This window comes from Stenella coeruleoalba (assembly GCF_951394435.1).
Source record: "Stenella coeruleoalba genome assembly, chromosome: 15".
In the NCBI taxonomy this organism is placed as follows: domain Eukaryota; kingdom Metazoa; phylum Chordata; class Mammalia; order Artiodactyla; family Delphinidae; genus Stenella; species Stenella coeruleoalba.
The window spans coordinates 22,443,353-22,463,895 of NC_137161.1; the positions used below are offsets into that span (position 1 = coordinate 22,443,353).

Genomic DNA, 20,543 nt, shown 5'->3' on the forward strand with positions numbered 1-20,543 from the left:
GCCCCACCTGCACCTTCCACAGTGTCCCCTGCTCCCGCTGCCCCCCCAACCCCAGGCGTTCCAGGTGTCCCTCCCGCCATGGGAACCTGACCACAGCTTGCGGGTGTGGGGTACATAGCGTCTATAGATTGCACGTTTCCCTCCTGCACCCCAAGATTTGGGCCAAGACAGCCATCACGCTCAGGTGATTCCTGCCCACATTCTTTATGTGACTGTGCATGTCCCCCACTAACCGTAAACCCTGGTAAACATGGGTAGGTGTTGATGAAATATCATGAGAAGCAATAACTAGGAGCCTCTGCCATTCTGTAGCTATGTGACCAGGGACAAATAACCTCTGTGAACCTCTTCTTCCTCTGTAAAGTATCGACAGTGGTGGTTATCTTGCTGAGTTTTCTTGAGGGCATAGATAATGCCTGAAAAGCCCTTAGCACAGAGCTTGGTGTGTAGAAGCTGTGCTACACAAACCTTGACTGTGAGAAACGTTTAGTTCTAACTGAGGAGGTCAATGGAGGTTCCTGGGTGAGGGGTCCTCTGAGGAGAGCACCCTCCCCCTGCCCCCTGCTGGTGCCCGGGGAGGGACAAGGGAGGGCAGAGAGGAGGGTCCTCCTGGTGCCAGCCACCCGGGTTGCTCTTCTTTCCGCAGATGGAGCTGAAGGCTGGGAAGGGGGCTGGAGATCGGATAGGGCCCGACTGGAAGGCAGCCCTGCAGAGGGAACGGGAGGAACAGCAGCACCTCCTGGCTGAGTCCTACAGTGCAGTCATGGAGCTGACACGGCAGCTGCAGATCAGTGAGCACAACTGGGGCCAGGAGAAGCTGCAGCTGGTGGAGCGGCTTCAGGGTGAGAAGCAGCAGGTGGAGCAGCAGGTAAAGGAGCTGCAGAATCGCCTGAGCCAGGTGAGGTCTGTCCCAGCCCAAGATGGCTTAAGCCACAAGGGGGAAGTTGCTATAGGCACAGCCCAGGGGGAAGACTCCTTCAGGTAGAGATGGATCTGTATGCTCAGAGACTGCAGTAGGGACCAGGTCTTCCTCTCTGCCAGTCTCACAGGCTTGCTTTCCTCTGTGTTTTATTCTGAAGCAAGCCATTCTCAAATATGGCCTCTGTTAGTGTTGTATTCATATCCTCACAGCTTAGCAGTTTCAATGGAAAGAGAGTTTTCCTTTTCCACAGGGCTCTGATCTGCCAGGTTTCCCATGAAAATTAGAGTCCTCTGACCAAAAGGGGGAAATAGGAAAAACAATCATTGACCATTACAACCCCACTACAGTTAACATGCACCTATCTTATCAAGCTGCTATGCTCCACTGTGACTTTTTCCTTTGTTTATGTTTTATTGCAATTGTATAAGTCAGGACTTCATCTTTATATAAGACTCAAATATTACAAAAGCATACTCCAACCCACTCCCTCCCTTTCTTGCTGTTTAAATTTACATTCAGGGCTTCCCTGGTGGCACAGTGGTTGAGAATCTGCCTGCTAATGCAGGGGACATGGGTTCGAGCCCTGGTCTGGGAAGATCCCACATGCCACGGAGCAACTAGGCCCATGAGCCACAACTACTGAGCCTGCGCATCTGGAGCCTGTGCTCCACAACAAGAGAGACCGCGATAGTGAGAGGCCCGCGCACCGCGATGAAGAGTGGCCCCCACTTGCCACAACTAGAGAAAGCCCTCGCACAGAAATGAAGACCCAACACAGCCAAAAATAAATAAATAAATAAATAAATAAAATAAAAGCCAAGCATTTGAAGCCCTTGAAAAAAAAAAAGGGAGGGGGGCTTCCCTGGTGGCGCAGTGGTTGAGAGTCCGCCTGCCGATGCAGGGGACACGGGTTCGTGCCCCGGTCCGGGAAGATCCCACATGCCACGGAGCAGGCCATGAGCCATGGCCGCTGGGCCTGCGCGTCCGGAGCCTGTGCTCCGCAACGGGAGAGGCCACAACAGTGAGAGGCCGTGTACCGCAAAAAAAAAAAAAAAAAATTTACATTCAGAGATTTTTTGTAAATCATTAATTGAATCCTAATATACATATTATTTACACTTTGCCTCTTTCATAGAGAGCTGTTCATGACAGATGCAGAGGCCACTCTCATTCAGTTTAATTGCTGCTTAGCATACCTAGGTGGAGATACCACTTCGATGTCATTCAGCTGCTGATGTAGCTGTTACAGGCGTTGTGGCGTGAATTAACATGGTAATAACAACTATTACCGTGCTCGATATAATGACACTTACAAAGATGCCTGTAAGTGGTTGGTTTCATGATCATTTGTCAAACCCACTCCGTTGGTTCAGAGCTGCTGCCCACTGGGAAGGTAGCTCTGAGTCCATGATCTGGGTCATCTGGGCTGCAGAGTGGAGCCTGGGGAATGGCCCTGCGCAGAATAGGGCCCTGCTCACCATCTTTGCCTGCACATGACTGTCTTCTTTACTCTTGCCCAGCTGCAGAAGGCTGCTGACCCTTGGGTCCTGAAGCACTCGGATCTGGAGAAGCAGGACAACAGCTGGAAAGAGGTGAGTGGGGTGGCAGGCGGCCCATGTGCTGTGCTCCTGGCTACACTGGAAAGTCTCTCACTTGTGGGGAATGTGACAAGGAAGATGCTAATCCTGTCCCACAGGTCACACACCCTCACGCCCTTGGGCTCCTCAATCCTGAGGTCTCTACTTCATGGTTCCAGCCTTGAGACCTGTCAGGAGCCCCCTGTTAGCTCCATCCTTCCATGCCTGGGACAAAGGCTAGGTGTTTCTCTGTGTTTCAGTTGTGGCTTTCTCAAAAGCAGAGCCTCCAAAGAGCTGTGTGATCCTGGGCAAGTCACTCTCCCTCTCTGGGCCCCAGTTGCCTCATTGGTAAAATGAGAATCACTTTCTCTGCCTTAGCCCAGCCCTGGTTGTGGAGATCAATCAGTGAAGTTTGCTTCTAAGCCTCAGGTGCACTGTCCATATAGCCACACACTGAGTAACCAAAGAGTGAACATATGGGCCCTTGCTCATGATAGCCTGAGGAAGCAATAAAAGCCAATTCTGGGGAACTGAAGCAGGAGAGGATTTCATTAGGGGCTCAAAAGGGCTGGTGATGCAGGGTCAGAAAACTGGTGTAGGTCTCTGAACCAGGGTGGGGCAAACCCCAAGCAGGACCTCAGGTCACTGCTTTCACCTTCAGCTGAGCAGCGACTACTGGGTGCTTTGTTGCTGCCACTACATTCAGAATACGTTCTAAATAGAGTCTCTTTCCTTGGGTTCCCTCTTGGACCGCTGATTGGCCATGCCTGCATCACATACCTATGTGTGTGTGGAGAGGGGGTAGGTGCACTGTAGCCAGAAACTGACCAATGGGCATTCTAGATCAGTGCTGACATCACTCCTGCTCTACAAGAGGAGACTCATGCGTGGGGCTCGGGGCCAGCTCCCGCCCAGACCCCCTGTTACCTTCCCTCTGTGTGCTAGTGGCCAGACTGACCCTTTCCTGTCTCTCTTCTATGGCAGACACACAGTGAGAAGATCCACAACAAGGAGGCTGTTTCTGAAGCTGAGCTCGGGGGAACCGGCTTAAAGAGGTGCTAGCAGCCCCTCCCCATGCTCCACTCTGCAGCCCCTCCCCCTGCTCTGCGCCCAGCCCCACCCTGCAGGCTGCCCTGCCCCTTTGCCTCTCTTCTCTTCCTCTGCCCTGCGCACCCACCACTGCACCTCAGCTGAATTGGGAGAACACTGGGATATGGTTTCTAAAGATTTTTTTTTTTTTTGATGTGGACCATTTTTTTAGTCTTTATTGAATTTGTTACAATAGTGCTTCTGTTTTATGTTTTGGTTTTTTGGCCCGGAGGCATGTGGGATCTTAGCTCCTCCACCGGGGATTGAACCCACACCCCCTGCATTGGAGGGCGAAGTCTTAACCCCTGGACCACCAGGGAAGTCCCCTGGGATCTGGTTTTTATGGACCCCAAGCCACTTAGGAGCTGGGAAAGTTTGGGGGATGGAAATTGTAGCCTGTGCTTTTTTTGATTCTGGGCGTGGAAAACTGGGGCCCCGGAATATCCTAGCTGGGAAAGAAACTGTTTAGCTCCTCTTGGGGTTCTTCCTGTCTCTGGAGTTGGGAGAGTCCAGCTGGACATCTATTCCTGGGACTAGAGAGCAGCATCCTCTGGGCCCAGCCCTGTGCTATAGCCAGGAAAACCCCTAGGGCTATCAGGACCGTGTCTCCACCATTAGGAAACCATTATGAAAAGACTCAGGGTAACAGAACCTCCCAGGGGCCGGGCCCCAGGATAGGAGGGTGGCTCTGGAGTGGTAGTGTGGGATTTGAATTCCAGCACTGTCATTTCTAGCTCAGTGCCCTTGGGCTATACTTCCCATTTCTACCTACTGGGATAACAGGAATTGCCCCCTCGAGTTGTCGGAGGACTGAATGGTCTGACGTGTGCAATGTTGTCACGTAGGCCTGGCACTGACAGTCATCAGGCAGTGCACGTGCCAGGTCTGGGCCGGAGATTAAATGGTGTCCTAGATTGGGTTCCCTCAAAAGTAAACGTTGAGGCAAGGATTTAAGTGCAAATGGTATATTTGGGAGGGGATTCCAGGAAGAGCCTGGAAGTGAGACAGGGTAGGGAAGGCACCATAAAGGAGGTATTATCAACCAGGATACACGTGGGCAACTGGGTCAGCTTCACAGCATCTCTGGGAGCCAGAGCTGAACATTAGTTCTCCCACCTGGGGCACAGGGAGGCTGGTACCAAGCCACCGAACCCCACTCATTGTTTGTTGAGGGCTGTGTCTAGGGCCATAAACTATGTGAATGTCTAGCTTCCTGTGGGTGGAGGCCAAGTGTGCTCCTGCAGACAGAAAAAAGCCCTCCAGTGGAGAACGGCAGGTGCTCAGAGATGCAGTGCTGCGTGTGTAGGTGTGAGTGTGGAGGGGATGAGGGGCAGGGCACCTACAGCGTCTTCCACAAGAGGTGAGCAGGACCCTCATGGTCCGTCTCCCCACTGCCCCACCGCCCCCTGCCCGCGAAGTGCACGGACCAGGGAGGAAGACCAGAGTACCTGCTCCGCATGAGGCATCTTCCACTAACTCTGCCCTTTCTCCTCTGCGCTTCCCAGGACCAAATCTGTTTCCTCCATGTCAGAGTTTGAAAGTCTGCTGGACTGTTCCCCGTACCTCGCAGGGGAAGCCGCCCGGGGCAAGAAGCTGCCCAACAGCCCTGCCTTTGCTTTTGTGGGCCCCCAGCCAGTGGACCCGGAGAAGGCTGCCCCGGAACAGCCAGGGCTCTCTCCACGTGACTGCAACCGCCTGGGTGCCCTGGGCTGCCAGGAGCCGGCAGGGAGGCAGATGCAGCGCAGCTACACGGCTCCCGACAAGACGGGCATCCGCGTCTACTACAGCCCCCCGGTGGCCCGGCGCCTGGGCGTCCCCGTGGTCCATGACAGGGAGGGCAAGATCATCATCGAGCCCGGCTTCCTCTTCACCACAGCCAAGCCCAAAGAGTCCGCCGAGGAGGACGGGCTGGCGGAGAGCTCCTACAGCCGCTGGCTCTGCAACTTCTCCCGGCAGCGCCTGGACGGGGGATCCGGGGGCGGCCCCTCGGCGGCCGGGCCCGGCTTCCCAGCGGCCCTGCATGACTTTGAGATGTCGGGCAACATGAGCGACGACATGAAGGAGATCACCAACTGCGTGCGCCAGGCCATGCGCTCGGGCTCGCTGGAGCGGAAGGTGAAGAGCACGTCCAGCCAGACGGTGGGCCTGGCCAGCGTGGGCACGCAGACAATCCGCACGGTCAGCGTGGGCCTGCAGACCGACCCGCCCCGCAGCAGCCTGCACGGCAAGAGCTGGTCACCCCGCAGCTCTTCGCTGGTGTCCGTGCGCAGCAAGCAGATCTCCTCCTCCCTGGACAAGGTGCACTCGCGCATCGAGCGGCCGTGCTGCTCGCCCAAGTATGGCTCGCCCAAGCTCCAGCGGCGGTCCGTGTCCAAGCTGGACGGGGCCAAGGACCGCAGCCTGTGGAACCTGCACCAGGGCAAGCAGAACGGCTCGGCCTGGGCCCGCTCCACCACCACGCGGGACAGCCCCGTGCTGAGGAACATCAACGATGGGCTGTCCAGCCTATTCAGCGTGGTGGAACACTCGGGGAGCACCGAGTCCGTCTGGAAACTGGGCGTGTCCGAGGCCCGGGCCAAGCCCGAGCCTCCCAAATATGGCATCGTGCAGGAGTTCTTCCGCAACGTGTGTGGCCGGGCGCCAAGCCCCACGTCCGTACCCGGGGAGGAGGGCGCCAAGAAGCTGGAGCCCATCTCCCCCGCCAGCTACCACCAGCCGGAGGGCATGGCCAGGATTCTGAACAAGAAGGCGGCCAAGTCAGGCGGCAGCGAGGAGGCCAGGCTTTCCATGCTCCCCCAGATGGGGAAGGATGGGGTCCCTCGTGATGGAGATGGAGCCACGGTCCTTCCCAATGAGGTAGGTGGGTGGGGTCTGCCCTTTTTCTTGGGAGGTGAGATTGGCTTATAAGGTCCCACTCTTGGTTTTCAAACTCAGGCATGTGGTTTGTGTATTTCAAAAGGTCCTTGTGCTGCTCTGGGATGGGGGTTGGAAGGCCCCAGACCTGGAACAGCAGACCTGATGGACACACAGTCTGAATACAAGAGACTGGTGAGCATGGTGACATACCCACCTGCTTTGCCACCACACCCCAGACGTTGCCAGCATCCCCTGCAGGGAAGAGGCATTGCCGCTCACTGCCCTCCTGCTACCCAGTGGTGTGCGGGAGCCAGCTCCTTTGGTTCATGAGAGCCAATCGTGTACGTCTCTGTGTTCAGTGATGTCACCTTAGTACCTCGCGATCGGCCACCAGGGGAGGATTTACTCCTTGAAAATTAGAAATGCTGCATGGGAGGATTTACTCTGTGAAAATTGGAAATGCTGCAAATCAGGGCTTCTCCTCTTACTCCTGGGAAACTAGTCATTAAACATGTACCAGCACACCACTGCCCTCACCGAGACTGTATCCCTAAGTGCTTCCATTTTCTCTGGGACTGTTTTGCTGCTCACCCCACTCCTGATACCAATTTCAGATTTAGTTAGGGATCATGTGCATGTTAGTAAAACGACGCATGTAAGTTAGCTTTGCAGAAAGGGAAATTGCAGAGGATCTCATGGAACCCAAGGGCAGGGACCCAAAGGCCCCAGTGGCTGCTCTGTCTCCCTCTCCTCTCTCCTGAGCTTCATTTTCTCTGATGTCCTCTTCCTCCCTCTGTCTCTGTTATATTTGAATATGGTCCAGGTGGGCTCTGCCTACTCTGCTTTTGTAACATCTTCCAGTTCCAGCACCTGAGGGAGACTGACTCAAATCCCTCTGTCCCCATTCCACATTTCAGGAAGAAACTGACTTGTGTAACTTGAGTCCAGTGTAACCCCTTGGTCCAGTCAGCTGTGGTCAGGGGTGGTATCATGGTCTGCAGTGCACGGAGTGAAGGAGGGTTGTAGGTGGGGGCACAGAGAGGTGGCATGGGGTGGGATTGACCCATGTGATTTGTACATGTTGTATGTTTAGCTGGTTTCTAGTTTTTCCCTATTACACGTAATGCTGTGGTGAACATCTTGACACAAAAGCATTTTTCCGTATTGCAGATTATTTCCTTACGTTTGAGTTGCAGAAATGGGATTCCAGAATAAAAGACTGTAAATTGTTAAAGGTATTTGATAAATGTTGCTAAATTGTCTTTCCAAAGACTTTGTTTAATTTCTAGAACCCCCAGGAGTGTATGGTGAGTGCCTTACCTCCCTATACTCTCTGGCTGCATTTAAAAAAAAACAAAACCTTTTAAATATTCATTCCTCTTTTTTTAACTTAAGAAAACCCTTTCTGAGGTTAATATACATACTGAGCATATTGTAAGAATATGGCTTATTGAATTCTCACAAACTGAACACACCCATTGTATTAGAGTTCTCCAGAGAAACAAAACCAATAGGCTTTGTGGTTATGTGTGTGTGTGTGTGTGTGTGTGTGTGTGTGTGTGCGCGCGCGTGTAGAGAGAGAGAGAGAGGGGAGACAGAGAGAGGGGGGAGAGAGAGAGAGAGAGAGAGAGAGAGGAGAGAGAGAGAGAGAGAGAGAGAGGAGAGAGAGGAGAGAGAGAGAGAGAGAGAGAGAGAGAGAAGAGAGAAGAGAGAGAGATTTATTATATTGCAAGCTGAAGACCCAGGAAAGCCAATGGTTTAGTTCCTAAGTCCAAAAGTCTGAGAACCAGAAGAGCCAATGGTATAGCTCCAGTGCAGCATATGTAGCTGATATAGTTCCGATCTAAAGGTCATCAGGAAGGAAGAATTCTTTCTTACTCAGGGGGAGTCAGCCTTTGTGGTCTTTCAGTACATTGACTGATTGGATGAGGCCCACCCGCATTAGAGAGAGCCATCTGCTTTACTCAATCTACTGGTTTAAATGTTACTGTCTTCCAAAAGCATCCTTGCAGAGGCACCCAGGATAATATTTGACCAAATATCTGGACCTGTGGCCCAGTCAAGCTGACACGTGAAATTAATCATCACACCCACATAACCACACCTACATAAAGAAACAGAGGTACAAAGCTGGCCGTACTTTGAATGTTGGCTTCACAGTTGATCCAGATGTTTTTCAGTATGTAAAATGTGCTTATTACCTGTTGACCCAGTAGTTCTCCTAGGAACGTAGCCTATGGACATATTCACAGAGGTGGATACGTGTGTAAAGAAGTGTATTGCATTATTAATAAAAATTGCTAAGATTTATTGAATACTTAATAGGCGCTATCAAATGCTTCACATATACCTTATGTGACCCTCACAGCAACTTTGACAAAGGTATCACATCCCTCATCTAAGAGCAGGAAAAATCAAGGCTCAAAGAGGTTAAATAACTTATCCAAGTTCACACAGCTGGTAGACAGTTGGGCTGGGAATTGAACCAAGCAATTGAGTTTTACAGCAACACTTTTTTTTTTCGAAGTATAGTTGCTGTACAATATTATATAAGTTACAAGTGTGTAATATAGTGATTCATAATTTTTAAAGGATATAGTCCATTTATGGTTACTATAAAGTATTGGCTATATTCCCTGTGCTGTAAAACATGTCCTTGTACAATAGCTTATTTTATACCTGATAGTTTGTACCTCTTAATCCCCTACCTCTATATTGCCCCTCCCCCCTTCCCTCTCACCGCTGGTAACCACTAGTTTGTTCTCTATATACGTGGGTCTGCTTCTTTTTTGTTATATTCACGAGTTTGTTGTAATTTTTAGATTCCACGTACAAATGATATCCTACAGTATTTGTCTTTCTCTATCTAACTTATTTCACCCAGCATGTTGCCCTCCAGGTCTATCCATGTTACTGCAAATGGCAAAATCTCATTCTTTTTTTATAGCTGAGTAGTATTCTATTGTAGATATATACCACATCTTCTTTATCCATTCATCTGTTGATGGACACTTAGGTTTTGGCAATTGTAAATAATGTACACAGCACTTTTAACCATTATCCCTGTGTGTTGCTAACAGTAAAAAAAAATTAGAAACTACCTAATATCCACATAAAAAATGCATTGGATAAATAAATCAAGCTACTTCCATGCAGTGGAATAGTATGTGGCCATTAAAAAGGAGGAGATCTGGACATACATGACAAAAAAGTGTTCATGTTTTGCAATTACAAAATAAGCTGTAGGGGTTGAAATCATTTGGGTAAATGCATGTGTGTGCAATGTTTTGAGAATTTATCTTTCATGGACAATGTCTACTTTCTTCTCTGTATATTCCAGAATTTATTACCTTCTGGAAGATTCTTTATGAGCATTCATTACTGTTCTAATGGGAGAAAATAATTTTTAAAAATTGGTCCGGAGAGGGGCTACAGCCCCTGGGAACTGGTCCCTGGGCACAGCTGAGTCCAGATTCCTTGCCTGGCCACCCAGTCCCTGGGTGGGCAGTGCCTCCTGGCTCCTCCCGACTTCTTCCTCCCTCCTCCCAGGATGCCGTGTGTGACTGTAGCACCCAGTCTCTCGCCTCCTGCTTCGCCCGGCCATCCCGCTCTGCCGTCCGCCACTCTCCTTCCAAGTGCAGGCTGCACCCTTCGGAGTGCGCCTGGGGTGGGGAGGAGAGGGCCGCCCCTCCCAGTGAGTGACAGAGCAGCCGAGCTCCCCACCTCAACCAGCCCAGTCCCTGGACAGCCAAAGGGAACCCGCGGAGAGGAGACGAGGTGAGGGCCCGCGCCCCCTGCATCTCTCGCCCAGGAGGGACAGCAGCTGCACCACCGCCGAAGAAGAGCTTTCCCATCCAGGTAAAGCGGGGCCTCCTGCTGACTGCTGGGTGGCGATCTCTGACTTCCCAGGGGAAGGCAGCGAGTGGGAGAAAGACCAAAGCTGGGCTTCAGAAGCAGCTCCAGAAAGATCCCTTGGGAGCTGATCCGTTGGGAGCTGATCCCTGGGTCATAAGGGAGAGCCTTGCCTGGTTCTAGCCACGCCCACTTCTCAGAAGAGCCAAGGAAAGGATACACTTCCGGCCATGCCCCTCAGGGAAAAGGGCTCACAGAGACATTCCCTGCCAACCACATCCCTCTTCACGGGGAGGAAACACCGATGAGAAGAACAGGCTTTGCTCTAGGGCTCAACCTCGGGTTCTTGGTGGAGCTGAAATGGGCATCACGCCGTCCGTTTCTTCCCTCCACCGCCTCCTCCTCCCAGCCCTGCTGCTCTGGATTGCTATGGCTCTAGGGGATATGAGAGGGCGGTAACCAGGGTCAAGTATCTGCTTGGAATCCTGGAGCCCTGGATCTCCCTGTAGCTTGGGTGCAGCAAGGACTAGAAGACGAGGGGCTCAGGGCTGGAGAGCCACTGGAACTGCCTTTCTTGCCAAGGTGACCTGGGGGGCCCCAACCTTCCCAGGAGACTCCTTGAGGACAGAAATAGGTAAAGTCCATCTCAAGACCTGGTGCACAGATAAATAAATGCCTAATTGCCCACTGCCTTGATCGCTGGGGTCTCTTTCCCTGGCACCCTGGAGGGGCACCGCATCTCCACTGTGATTACATCCTGCAGCTGGTGGAGGGCAAAGACGTTCCCAGTGAGAGACTCCCAGATGGCCAGGTCAGGCCAAGGAGCATTCCGAGAGGCCAGTGCCCCAGGACGTGGCACTAGACTGGGGCCTGGAAACATATTTCTTGCCTCGGGTGTTTATCTGAATTTTTCTTACTATAAATATTTAAGGTGGTTTTACTTTATTTTAATAATTTAACTTACCCCAAAGCCCCTAAGGTAATTTATTGGAGGTTGATACATGTACTCTCGCCACTGGGACAATGCAAGGCTTTAACACGATGGACAGGCGCAGGGTCCCCTGTGTGGATGAGGCAGCTCAGCAGCCGAGCTCTGGTCTCCAGGTCAGCTTTGGAGGGCCCCACGGCGAAGCTGGAGCCCTGCAGCCTGCTCCCCCAAAACTGCTGACCCTTTGGCCTCAGAGCACCCTTTACACTCAACACCCGGTACTTGCCCAGCCCCCAGACGTGAGTCTGTACATGCTCACAGCCAGGGTGGAGGGCTGGACCGCTTCCCAAACATTTTCCATTTTTTCTCATCTTCCTCCCTCCCTCTGAAACCTTTTTTGTTTCGATGAGTCAAACACGGATGTCTAAGGCTTTATCAAGAGCATGGAGATCTCTCCAAGTTCCCCAAGTGAGAACTCACAGGAAAACAGGACTGAACTTCAAGAATGTTGTTTATTGCAGCTTTGCACATCGATCTGAGAGTGTCTGCCAGCCTGCCTCAGTTCTCACCAGCCTGCCAGCTTTTTCACCAGCCTCTCTCCTTAGCCTTATGGGCTCTCCCGGCTCGCCTCCCAGCCCCAGCTCCACTGCCCGCCCTTCCCCATGTCCCATGTGAGCTGCCTGAGCCATCGGATGGATTGCACCGTGGCTCACTGCAGTGTGGTGATGGGGGAGGGATACTCAGATGGCCTCCCCCTTGGTGCCAGTGAACCTGTTTTGTTTACACACATCTGCCTGTAACGGGCTGGGGGCTCAGAGTGGAAACACCAGGATAGAGTGGCTTATCTGTGAATTTGCCATTAGGAAGACAAAAAGCCAGCAGCGTGGCCAATTTGCCCCCAGGACTCAGGAGATGCCTCTGCGCTCCCACCTACCAGCTGCCGGTCTTGCCCTTTCTGGGGCACCTGGACCAGTTACCCAAATTCCTTCATCGCCATTCCCTATCGGTAGAACTTGGGGCTACGTTGGTGCAAGCAGCCACTTCCTCATGCCATAGCGACCTGTGTGGGCAGAGCAGGCAGGCTGATGGAGCCATGGGCCAATCCCCTCTAGGAAGACACTGCTCCCACCCAAGAGGTCAGGGGGCCCCTCCGAGGTTATCTCCAAGTGAGGGGATTCACACAAGGCCACAAGCCACCAGAGGCCTCTGGCATTTCCCAGAGCTGCAGAGGGCCAGGGAGGCTGTGCTTCTAGCCTTGGGGAGAAATCCTCGTGAGACCTGAACCCTGCGGACCGCTCAGCCTTACCGTCGTTCTCATCCAAGATTGTCCTTGCGTTCTCATTGTCTTAGAGCATGGCCACCCAGACCTCAGCCAGTGTCCGAGACCCCAGAGCTTGGTTTTCAATAAAGTCCCAGTTTCTGCTTCCTGCATGCCACTGTGCAAGGTCACTCATCACTGTTCCTACAGAAGCCTCTGGACGAGGGGCTTGATGGGGTTGAAAATGTTACGTGTAAATATTGGTTTGGTTTGATTTTTAGCATTTTAATTAGTAACGGTTGTGTTTTCTTTTTTGGGGTGGGGGGTTGGTTTGTAAAAACTCTCTACTCTTTTGGAATGTAATTTCTAAGTTTGTTTCTTCAAATGCCTTTTTAAGTCTTGGTAACATTCCCAAAGCAGAAAACTGCCTGGCGCTCTGTGGGGACTCCCCTGGAGCATTGGGTCCCAGGAAGGAACACTGCCCTTTCCCCCTTTCTTCCCCTTCCTGCTGCCCCTTACCTTTTCACTCCTAGCAGCTTCTTCTTCCTTCCCTTCCTCCTCCTCCTCTATCCTTCTTTTTCCTTTCCCCATCTCTATTCTCTGCAGCCAAAGTCCCAAGGAACCCTGGGGTCCCAGTTCCCTACAGACCCCTGGGTTTGGATCCATTGTGTTGGCACCAGTTCGTTGAGGGGAAATGGGAGACCAGTTGGCATGGTTGACCCCAGACTGGACGATCTTGTGTTTCTTATGTCTGACCTCTTCCCAGAGCCAAATTAAACCCTCCTGGGGGCAATGATGTCTGTATTTGAAATGAATGTCAAACCACTTTGGCACATCAGTGGTCCCTAGATCCTGCATGCACAAAGCATCAGTATCCAAGTCCCCGTCACCCTGGCAGCCCTTCCCCCCACTCTCCCCCCCCTCCGCCCGCTAATTCTTTCCCCACCAAAGGCTGACCAATTGTAAAAACTCCTCCAAGAGGTCTTGCTCAAAATGGCCCCTCCCCTTGGTCCCCCCCAGGGACGCTCCTCTACCAGCTGCTCTCCCAGGTGACAAAGTTGAGGACCCAAGACTTGACCCTCTTATACCCTAATTGCCACATGGCTCCCTCGTGCCTGCCCCCATGCACCTTTCATGGTTTCATCACCCGGCCTGTTCTCCTCTTGCCCATCCAACTGCCAGGCCCTTCCTCCCTCTCCTCTCCCATCTAGAATGTCCTCCCCACCCCAGCTTTGCCAGCCTTCCAGCCCCACCAGCATCACCTTCCCCCGACCCCGTACACCCCCCCAGAGCACATTGCTATTTAGAAATTGCTTCCCCATGCCACATCTCCTTCAGACTTCTAAGGGCCAACTCTGGGAGGCAACCTTGGTAGGATAGGGGTTAGTGCTCCCATTTTACAGATGACAAAACTGAAGTGCAGGTCTCATCCCTGAGTCACCTAACTGGGAAGTCATCAAGTTTAGACTAGAACTTGGGTCCACTGGATCCCCCAGCCCAACACTGTCCTGCTTGCTGTGTCAACCCACTGCCCCACTGGAGGCTTTGTGTGGGTATAGGACACCGAGAATATGCCACTGCCCAACCCAGACATAAAACCAGTCCACTCTGAATCACTGGACCCGTGTGTCCCAGAGGGTGGTGTGGGGACCCCCTGCATCAGAATCCTCTTAGGCATGTCCAAAATGCAGCTTCCTGGGACCCGCCTCAGCCTCTGGGCCAGGAATCTGCGTATCTAACGAATTCCCAGGGAGATCCTGAGTACCAGTGGCCACACTATTGATGTTCACAGCCCTGACCGTTAGGCCATCCTTTTTTAACCAGATAACCATGATGTTATATCTTAAAAAGAGCACTGAGCTGGTAATTAGGGGGCCTGGTCCTCAAGCCAGCTCTGATTTGGGTTAATTATGCTGAGAATTTCCAAAAAGCACTGGAGGCAATTTACAGTCTTAGTCATAAGGATCAGTAAGACAACAGAAAAAAAGAAAGTCAGGAACTTCCTTGGCGGTTCAGTGGTTAAGACTCTGTGCTTCCACGGAAGAGGTTACGGGTTCGATCCCTGGTAGGGGAACTAAGATCCCGAATGCCTCACGGCGCAGCCAAAAAAAAAAAGTACAAAGAAAGTCAAAAAGCAAGAGGAATGATCATTCCCCAAATCTATCTGACATGATTCCCATAATCCTGCAATTAAATTTTACTCTTGAGTTTCCTGGCAGCCACAGCAAAAAGGGAAGCACATCACGGTAAAAAGGGAAGCATGTCATCATCCAGTCATGGGATGTAACCATAGTTGCCCCAGCAGACAAACTCTTCTGCTGCTAATTTCAAGCATGTGTCCTTCCTTCAAAGTCCACTAAGCCGGTTGCAGTGTGAACCTAAGATGCAAGGATGGTTTCTATTTTTAAAATAATAATAAACGGCCACCAACTTGAATGGCCTTGGCCCCGGAGCATGTGGCTAGTCTGTACCTCAGTTCTTCCACCTGCAAAGTGGGAGAATGTCCTTGCATGGCTGTGCTGAGGACCACATACAGTACTGTGCCTGGGAATCTGCCTGGGAAAACATAAGGTTCTACACCCATGGGAAGTGGTCCGATCACACTCATTGTCCCCACACCAGCCTCCTGGTGCCCTGGCCCTAGGGGTGATACACCCCTCACTAGTCTTAGTGAATAGAAAGAAAAATAAACTGGACCTACCCCCTCACTTTTTTTAAAATTGTGGCAAAACATACGTAAGACATAGCCATTTTTAAGTGGCTTTAAATACGTTCACAATGTTGTGTTGATACAACCATTACCACTCTCCACTTCCAGAACTTTTTATCATCCCAAGCTGAAACTCTATACCCACTAAACAATAACGCTCCGTCCCTCTCCCCCAGCCCCTGTAACCTCTGTTCTACTTTCTGTGTCTATGAATTTGCCTAGTCTAAGCACCTCATATAAGTGGAATCATACATACAGTGTTTGTCTTTTTGTGTCGAACCCCCTCACTTTTTTGGATGAGGAATCAGGCCCAGAGAAGGGACAGAGTGTCTCACCCAAGGTCAGACAGCAGGTTAAAGGCAGAATCAGGACCAGAACCCAGGCTTCCTGACTCCCATCAGGTTCTGCATCCCCAGTGGTGAGACACCCCCCACCTACCATTCCGTGGTCTTGGTTGAACCCCTTCCTCTCTCTGGGCTGTATGTTCGCTCCCCACTGCCCACCCATCCTCTCTTTTAATATCTTCCTCTGAAGCTTCCCCTCATCCTGCCTCCTCTTCTCCAGCCGATTCCCACCAGCAGACTGAGTGGCCCTGACCCATGGCCAGGTTTTCCTCTTCTGAGCCTCAGGCTTCCTTGTAGCACCCATGCCTCAGCCCTCCCAGAACGGCCTCCCCGGCTCCACTCGTCTCCCGTGGATTTCCCTGTAACCTCAGCAACTCCCTCCCTGCGCCCTCACCCTCACATTCCCATCCTCCCATGTCTGTGGTCTCCCAGCTCCGTAGGTTTGCTTTCAGATCTGGTTGTATTCCCTGGGTTCTGTTTTATTTTGTGTTTCCTCACACCAAAGGGGGAACCTTTCCCCAATGCCTCAGGCTGGGCTTGGCCTCAGTGACCACCACCCCCAAGCCCAGAAAGACATCCCCCCATCCCACCCTTGAGCCCCATTTTCTTCTGTCCACAGCCTCCCGGCAAGACCCCAACACTCTCCACTGGGAATTGGGGGGGAACTTGGATCCCCCATTTTGGCCTCCTCTGTCCTGCCCTGTCCCACATGGCCTTGTTTGGAAAGTAGGTACAGCCTAGCTTGGGTTCTTCTCTCCCTGGCCATCCGTCCATCTGTCTGTCCATTTGACATCCCCCATACTCTCCACTCTCCCCTGGGCCTCACAGCCTCTGGGACAGCTTGCCCTTGGCAGAACCTGTAGCCCACCCTGGCACTACCCCTTACCCCTCCCAATAGTGTTTGCGGTTTGCAAAGTCCACAGACCCAAGAACGGAAGGGGACTGGTGACATGATGCTGGGCCTGAGTCGCCTGCCCAGGGCTCTTCCCCGCCCCTCCTGCACTCTTCTTGGACCCTACCTTGTGTATCCCATCAGCCCTACTCCACTCCCTTCCTGCCCTTCACCAGCCCCCTGGACCCCAGGGTCTAAGGAAAGGAGCTTTGGTTTCCCCTAAGCATCCTTGAAGGGCCGAAGTCGTCAGGGCCTGGCCACCTTGTCACTCTCCATTCTGATACCACTCAAACTGCTCCCATGAAAAGGAACCTCAGCCAGGAGTCTGGAGACCCAGGAGATGTCTTAACTTCTCTGTGTTTGTCTGGTTGTATGATTTTATGATAAGCACGAGGATGGTCCTTAGGGCCCCAGAGCACCCCTCATGTTTTGGAGTCCTGCATCACCATCCTCTCTCCACTGGGCCCTGGTATCCTGGCTCCTCTCTCAGCTCCGCCGCTGATCTCTGTGCCTTAGTTTACTTCTCCGCACAGGGGGCTCACCACAAGTCTGTGCCCAGCAGCTTCCCAGATATCTTGGTGCCTCTAAGGCAGGGCCTTGCCAGCTGTGGCCCAGCTCCCGGGCACTGTCTTGGGGCACCAGGTTGCTGAGGATGTTGCCTGGAGGTTCTCAAAGAAGCAGGAGCAACACCTGGGCACTTGATAGACATGCAAAGTATTGGGCCCACTCAAGACCTATGGAACAGAACCTTGGGTGGGGGCGGGGGTGGCCAGCAAGCTGGGGGGGGGGTTTAACAAGCCCTCCAGGTGATTCTGATATACACAGGAGTTTGCCACCTGCTGACCTAGACCAGCAAATAGTGTGGCCTGGTGAGGGACTGAGGCTGGCCCTGACCAGGAACAGGAAACACCAACCTCATCTGGACTCCTGAGAGATTGCGAACCCTCCCTGCCCCTACCCAAAGCAAAACAAAACTATGTTCTCCTCTTCCTGGAAACTGGAGGGTTGGCAGAAGGCATACGTTTTTCCTTTCCCTGCCCCTGGCTTGGTTCCAGTCCTACCCACTTCTCCTACTTGTCTGGGTTTTACAAGAGATTGTGTAGGGTTGTGCCAGCTGGGCAGCAGGTGGGCATCCTGGGGTGGGGGGGCGGGAGACAAAAGACCGTGAGACCGTTTATCCCTTGGAAACCTCACCATAGGCTTATGGCTTCTCTTCAAATGGAAAGAAACAACTCCTCAAAGGAAGACTCCTAAATCCCCAGCCAGCTCCTTCTCCTCTCACCTCTCACCTCTAGGGACACCTTGTAGACAAGGCCAAAAAGCAGCTCCAACCCCCAGCGGCTGGGGAAGAGAGCCAGAAGCTGTCCCTCCTCCTCCTCCTGGCCTCCCTCCCCAAACCCCACCAATACTGTGAAGCCCCCTTTCTGACCATCCTGGTTTCCTGGTGTGGACCCTGCAGCTGTGGGCCCTAAGGGTTCCCCAGGGAAAGGCCTTTGGGAGGGAAGGGACTAAGGGCATCCTTGGGCCAAACTGTCCACCTCTCCTGTCCGCTGTTTCTCCTCCCCACTCCTGTCTTCAGAAGGCTCTTTCCCAGGATGGATTGGGCGCTAGGACAACCATGGTCCAATCCGCCAGCTCTCCTTGCCCCCGTGTCTTATTTCAGACATGAGAATAACTGTACAGTGTAAACTTACAAAGCGTTTTTAATGGTTGTAGATTGGAAATAAAGTATGTCATATGAACAGTTTCCATGGACTTGGCCTCTTCTCTGATTTCTCATTTTGGGTGGGTGGGGTGCTCAGCAGATTTGAAACTTGAGTCTACCCCACACCCAGCTGCCTGGGAAGGAAGGAGCCCTGGGAATGCCACAGCCAGCTGGCTGGTTTGGGGGTCACTTGGGAGGAGCCACCAGGGGTTCCTGGCTACTGACTGCTGACACCTCAGAGTCTCCCATGAAGGGTGGTATGACCACTGAGAAATAAATGCAGAGTCATCAAAAATGGAATTGAGGGAATTCCCTGGAGCTCCATTGGTTAGGACTCCGCACATCCACTGCAGGGGGCATGGGTTTGAATCCCTGGTCAGGGAACTAGGATCCTGCAAACCTTACAGTGTGGCCAAAAAAAAAAGGAATTGAAACTTTCTACAAAAGACTTTCAAAAATTTATCATAAAAAAGGACATGGATTAATTATCTATTACAGTAGAATTAACTATCCCCAAACGTTTATTATATCACAGATGCTGTGGGTCAGGAATTCGGGAGCTGAGTAGTTCTGACACCCTCAGGGTCTCCTGAGGGTGCAGTCAAGTGTCAATCAGGCTGCAATCATGTGAAGGCATGATTGGGGCTGGAAGATCCACAAGGTGGCTCACTCATGCCTGGCAAGTCAGTGTTGGCAAGAGACCTCAGTTCCTCCCCAGGTGGCCCTCTCCATGTGGCTGCTTGAGCATCCTCACAACATGGCAGCTGGCTTCCCCCAGAGCAAGTGATATATGGAAAAAGAGGGTAGAAGCTACAATGTCTTTTATGACTAAGCCTTGAAAATCATACACTGTCATTTCTGCAGTATCTTATTGCTTATACAGATTAGCCCTATTCCTTGTGGGAGAGGATTATACAAGGGTATGAAGACCAGGAAGTGGGGAACATTAGGGGCCATCTTGGAAGCCAGCAACCACATGAAAATTATACAGATCTCTTCTTTTTTGAGGGCCTAACAATAGCCAGGCCTGTGCTAGGCATTGAGGATAACAATATATGGACCTGAAAAACAGGAAAGCAAATGTCAATGGCCAGGGGGAGCCCAGGGTGCTCAGGGAGCTGGGAGGAATCAGCAAAGGCTGCAGAGGGACATCTGAACTGATACCTAAGCTTGAGAGGACCAGATGAAGGAGATGGTGGTGTGTCGTAGGCAGGAGACGGAAAGGACATGTCCCAGGTGGAGGGAACGGCATGTGTGAAAGCCTAGGAGAAAGAAGAGCAGAACTGGGGAACGGAAAGAAGTCACTGGCGTGATGAAAGAGGCTGGGTCAGATCACAGAGGGCCTTAGGAGGGAAGGGGTGTCCACATCCTGTGGACAGTAGGGAGCCACATAAGAACTGAAAGCAGAGAAGGGACATAGAGGATGTACTGGGTCTGGATTCCATGAAGCAGTAGACCCACTGTGCCCCAGGAGGGCCAGTTCTGGCTGTGTTCTGTTCTTGGGATATTGACAAGCGAGTAGTAGTTGAAGGAGCAGGGTGAGCAGAGAAGGAACGGGGCTCTAGAAAGTGATATTCAAGGAATAAAGAGCAAACCTCTGCTTTCAGATGTCTGTTGGTAGCCAACATGCTGGAACCACATGGTGGACATTTCAGGAAGGCAGATTTCTGCCTACCACCAGAAAACTTTTCCAAGGACCACAGCTGCTATAGAAGGATGACCACAGTCATGTACCAGCTGCTGCTCACCGACCCTTCTTTCAGTTTCTGTGGACTGCTTGTAATTCAGCACTTGGAGGTTTCAGATCCCAAAGGACTGCACATGCAAGGGGACATTCTGATGGCATCATGCTGGGTGCTGAAACAGCAGTCTGCTATCTGGGAGCCCCCAAGCCAGCAAGGGATAGTGGACCAGGCACAGGTTGGGCTTCTGGGAGCACAGAAGGGGGATCTGCTTTTCAGCCTGGGGCCTCAGAGAAGGCTCTGAGAGAGATGAATCCTCAGCTGAGGCTTAAAATCGGAGAATTTTGGCAAGAACAAAAGGCTTGAAGGGCTTCCCAGGCAGAGGGAATGGCTTGAGCAAAGGAGTAGAAGCAATGGGGGATGACGAGAGGAGAGGCAAGCAGTTTGGGGAGGGGCTGGCCTGCAGTGAGTTTACAAAGGAGAGATCTTGAACTTTGCCAAGTATAGAAGGGACCACAAAGGGAGAATACGTGCTACAAAAGGACCGGAAAAAGTGTGAGAGTCATGGTCCACATTTTCAGCGTTAAGAAGATAAAAGGAGGGGTGACCACGGCCTAGCGACGGAGCAGGTATCACTGCGCACCCGCTAATGCCCTGTATTCCTTTGGCAAGTACCTCCCTGGACCTCTGTTCCCCCTCTTAGAAAGGCTCTAGGCATACTGGGCGCA

General features: G+C 52.0%; 1 protein-coding gene across 3 annotated transcripts in view; it reads left to right on the forward strand.

Annotated features, from left to right (window-relative positions):
- Positions 1–13,267, forward strand: part of MTCL2 (microtubule crosslinking factor 2) — a 68,558-nt gene extending 55,291 nt beyond the window's left edge. Inside the window, exons 11-15 of one of the 3 annotated variants that reach the window (XR_013831683.1) lie at positions 647–898; positions 2,443–2,514; positions 3,484–3,554; positions 5,094–7,679; positions 9,994–10,114. Coding sequence is in view for 2 of the 3 variants with exons in the window: in XM_079945874.1 (XP_079802000.1) it covers positions 647–898; positions 2,443–2,514; positions 3,484–3,554; positions 5,094–6,444; positions 9,994–10,146 (1,899 nt within the window). In the remaining variant the exon portion in view is untranslated. Of the gene's footprint in view, positions 1–646; positions 899–2,442; positions 2,515–3,483; positions 3,555–5,093; positions 7,680–9,993 lie in introns of all 3 variants that reach the window. The other 2 variants (XM_079945874.1, XM_079945875.1) reach the window with 2 other exon arrangements.
- The last annotated feature ends 7,276 nt before the right edge of the window (positions 13,268–20,543 follow it).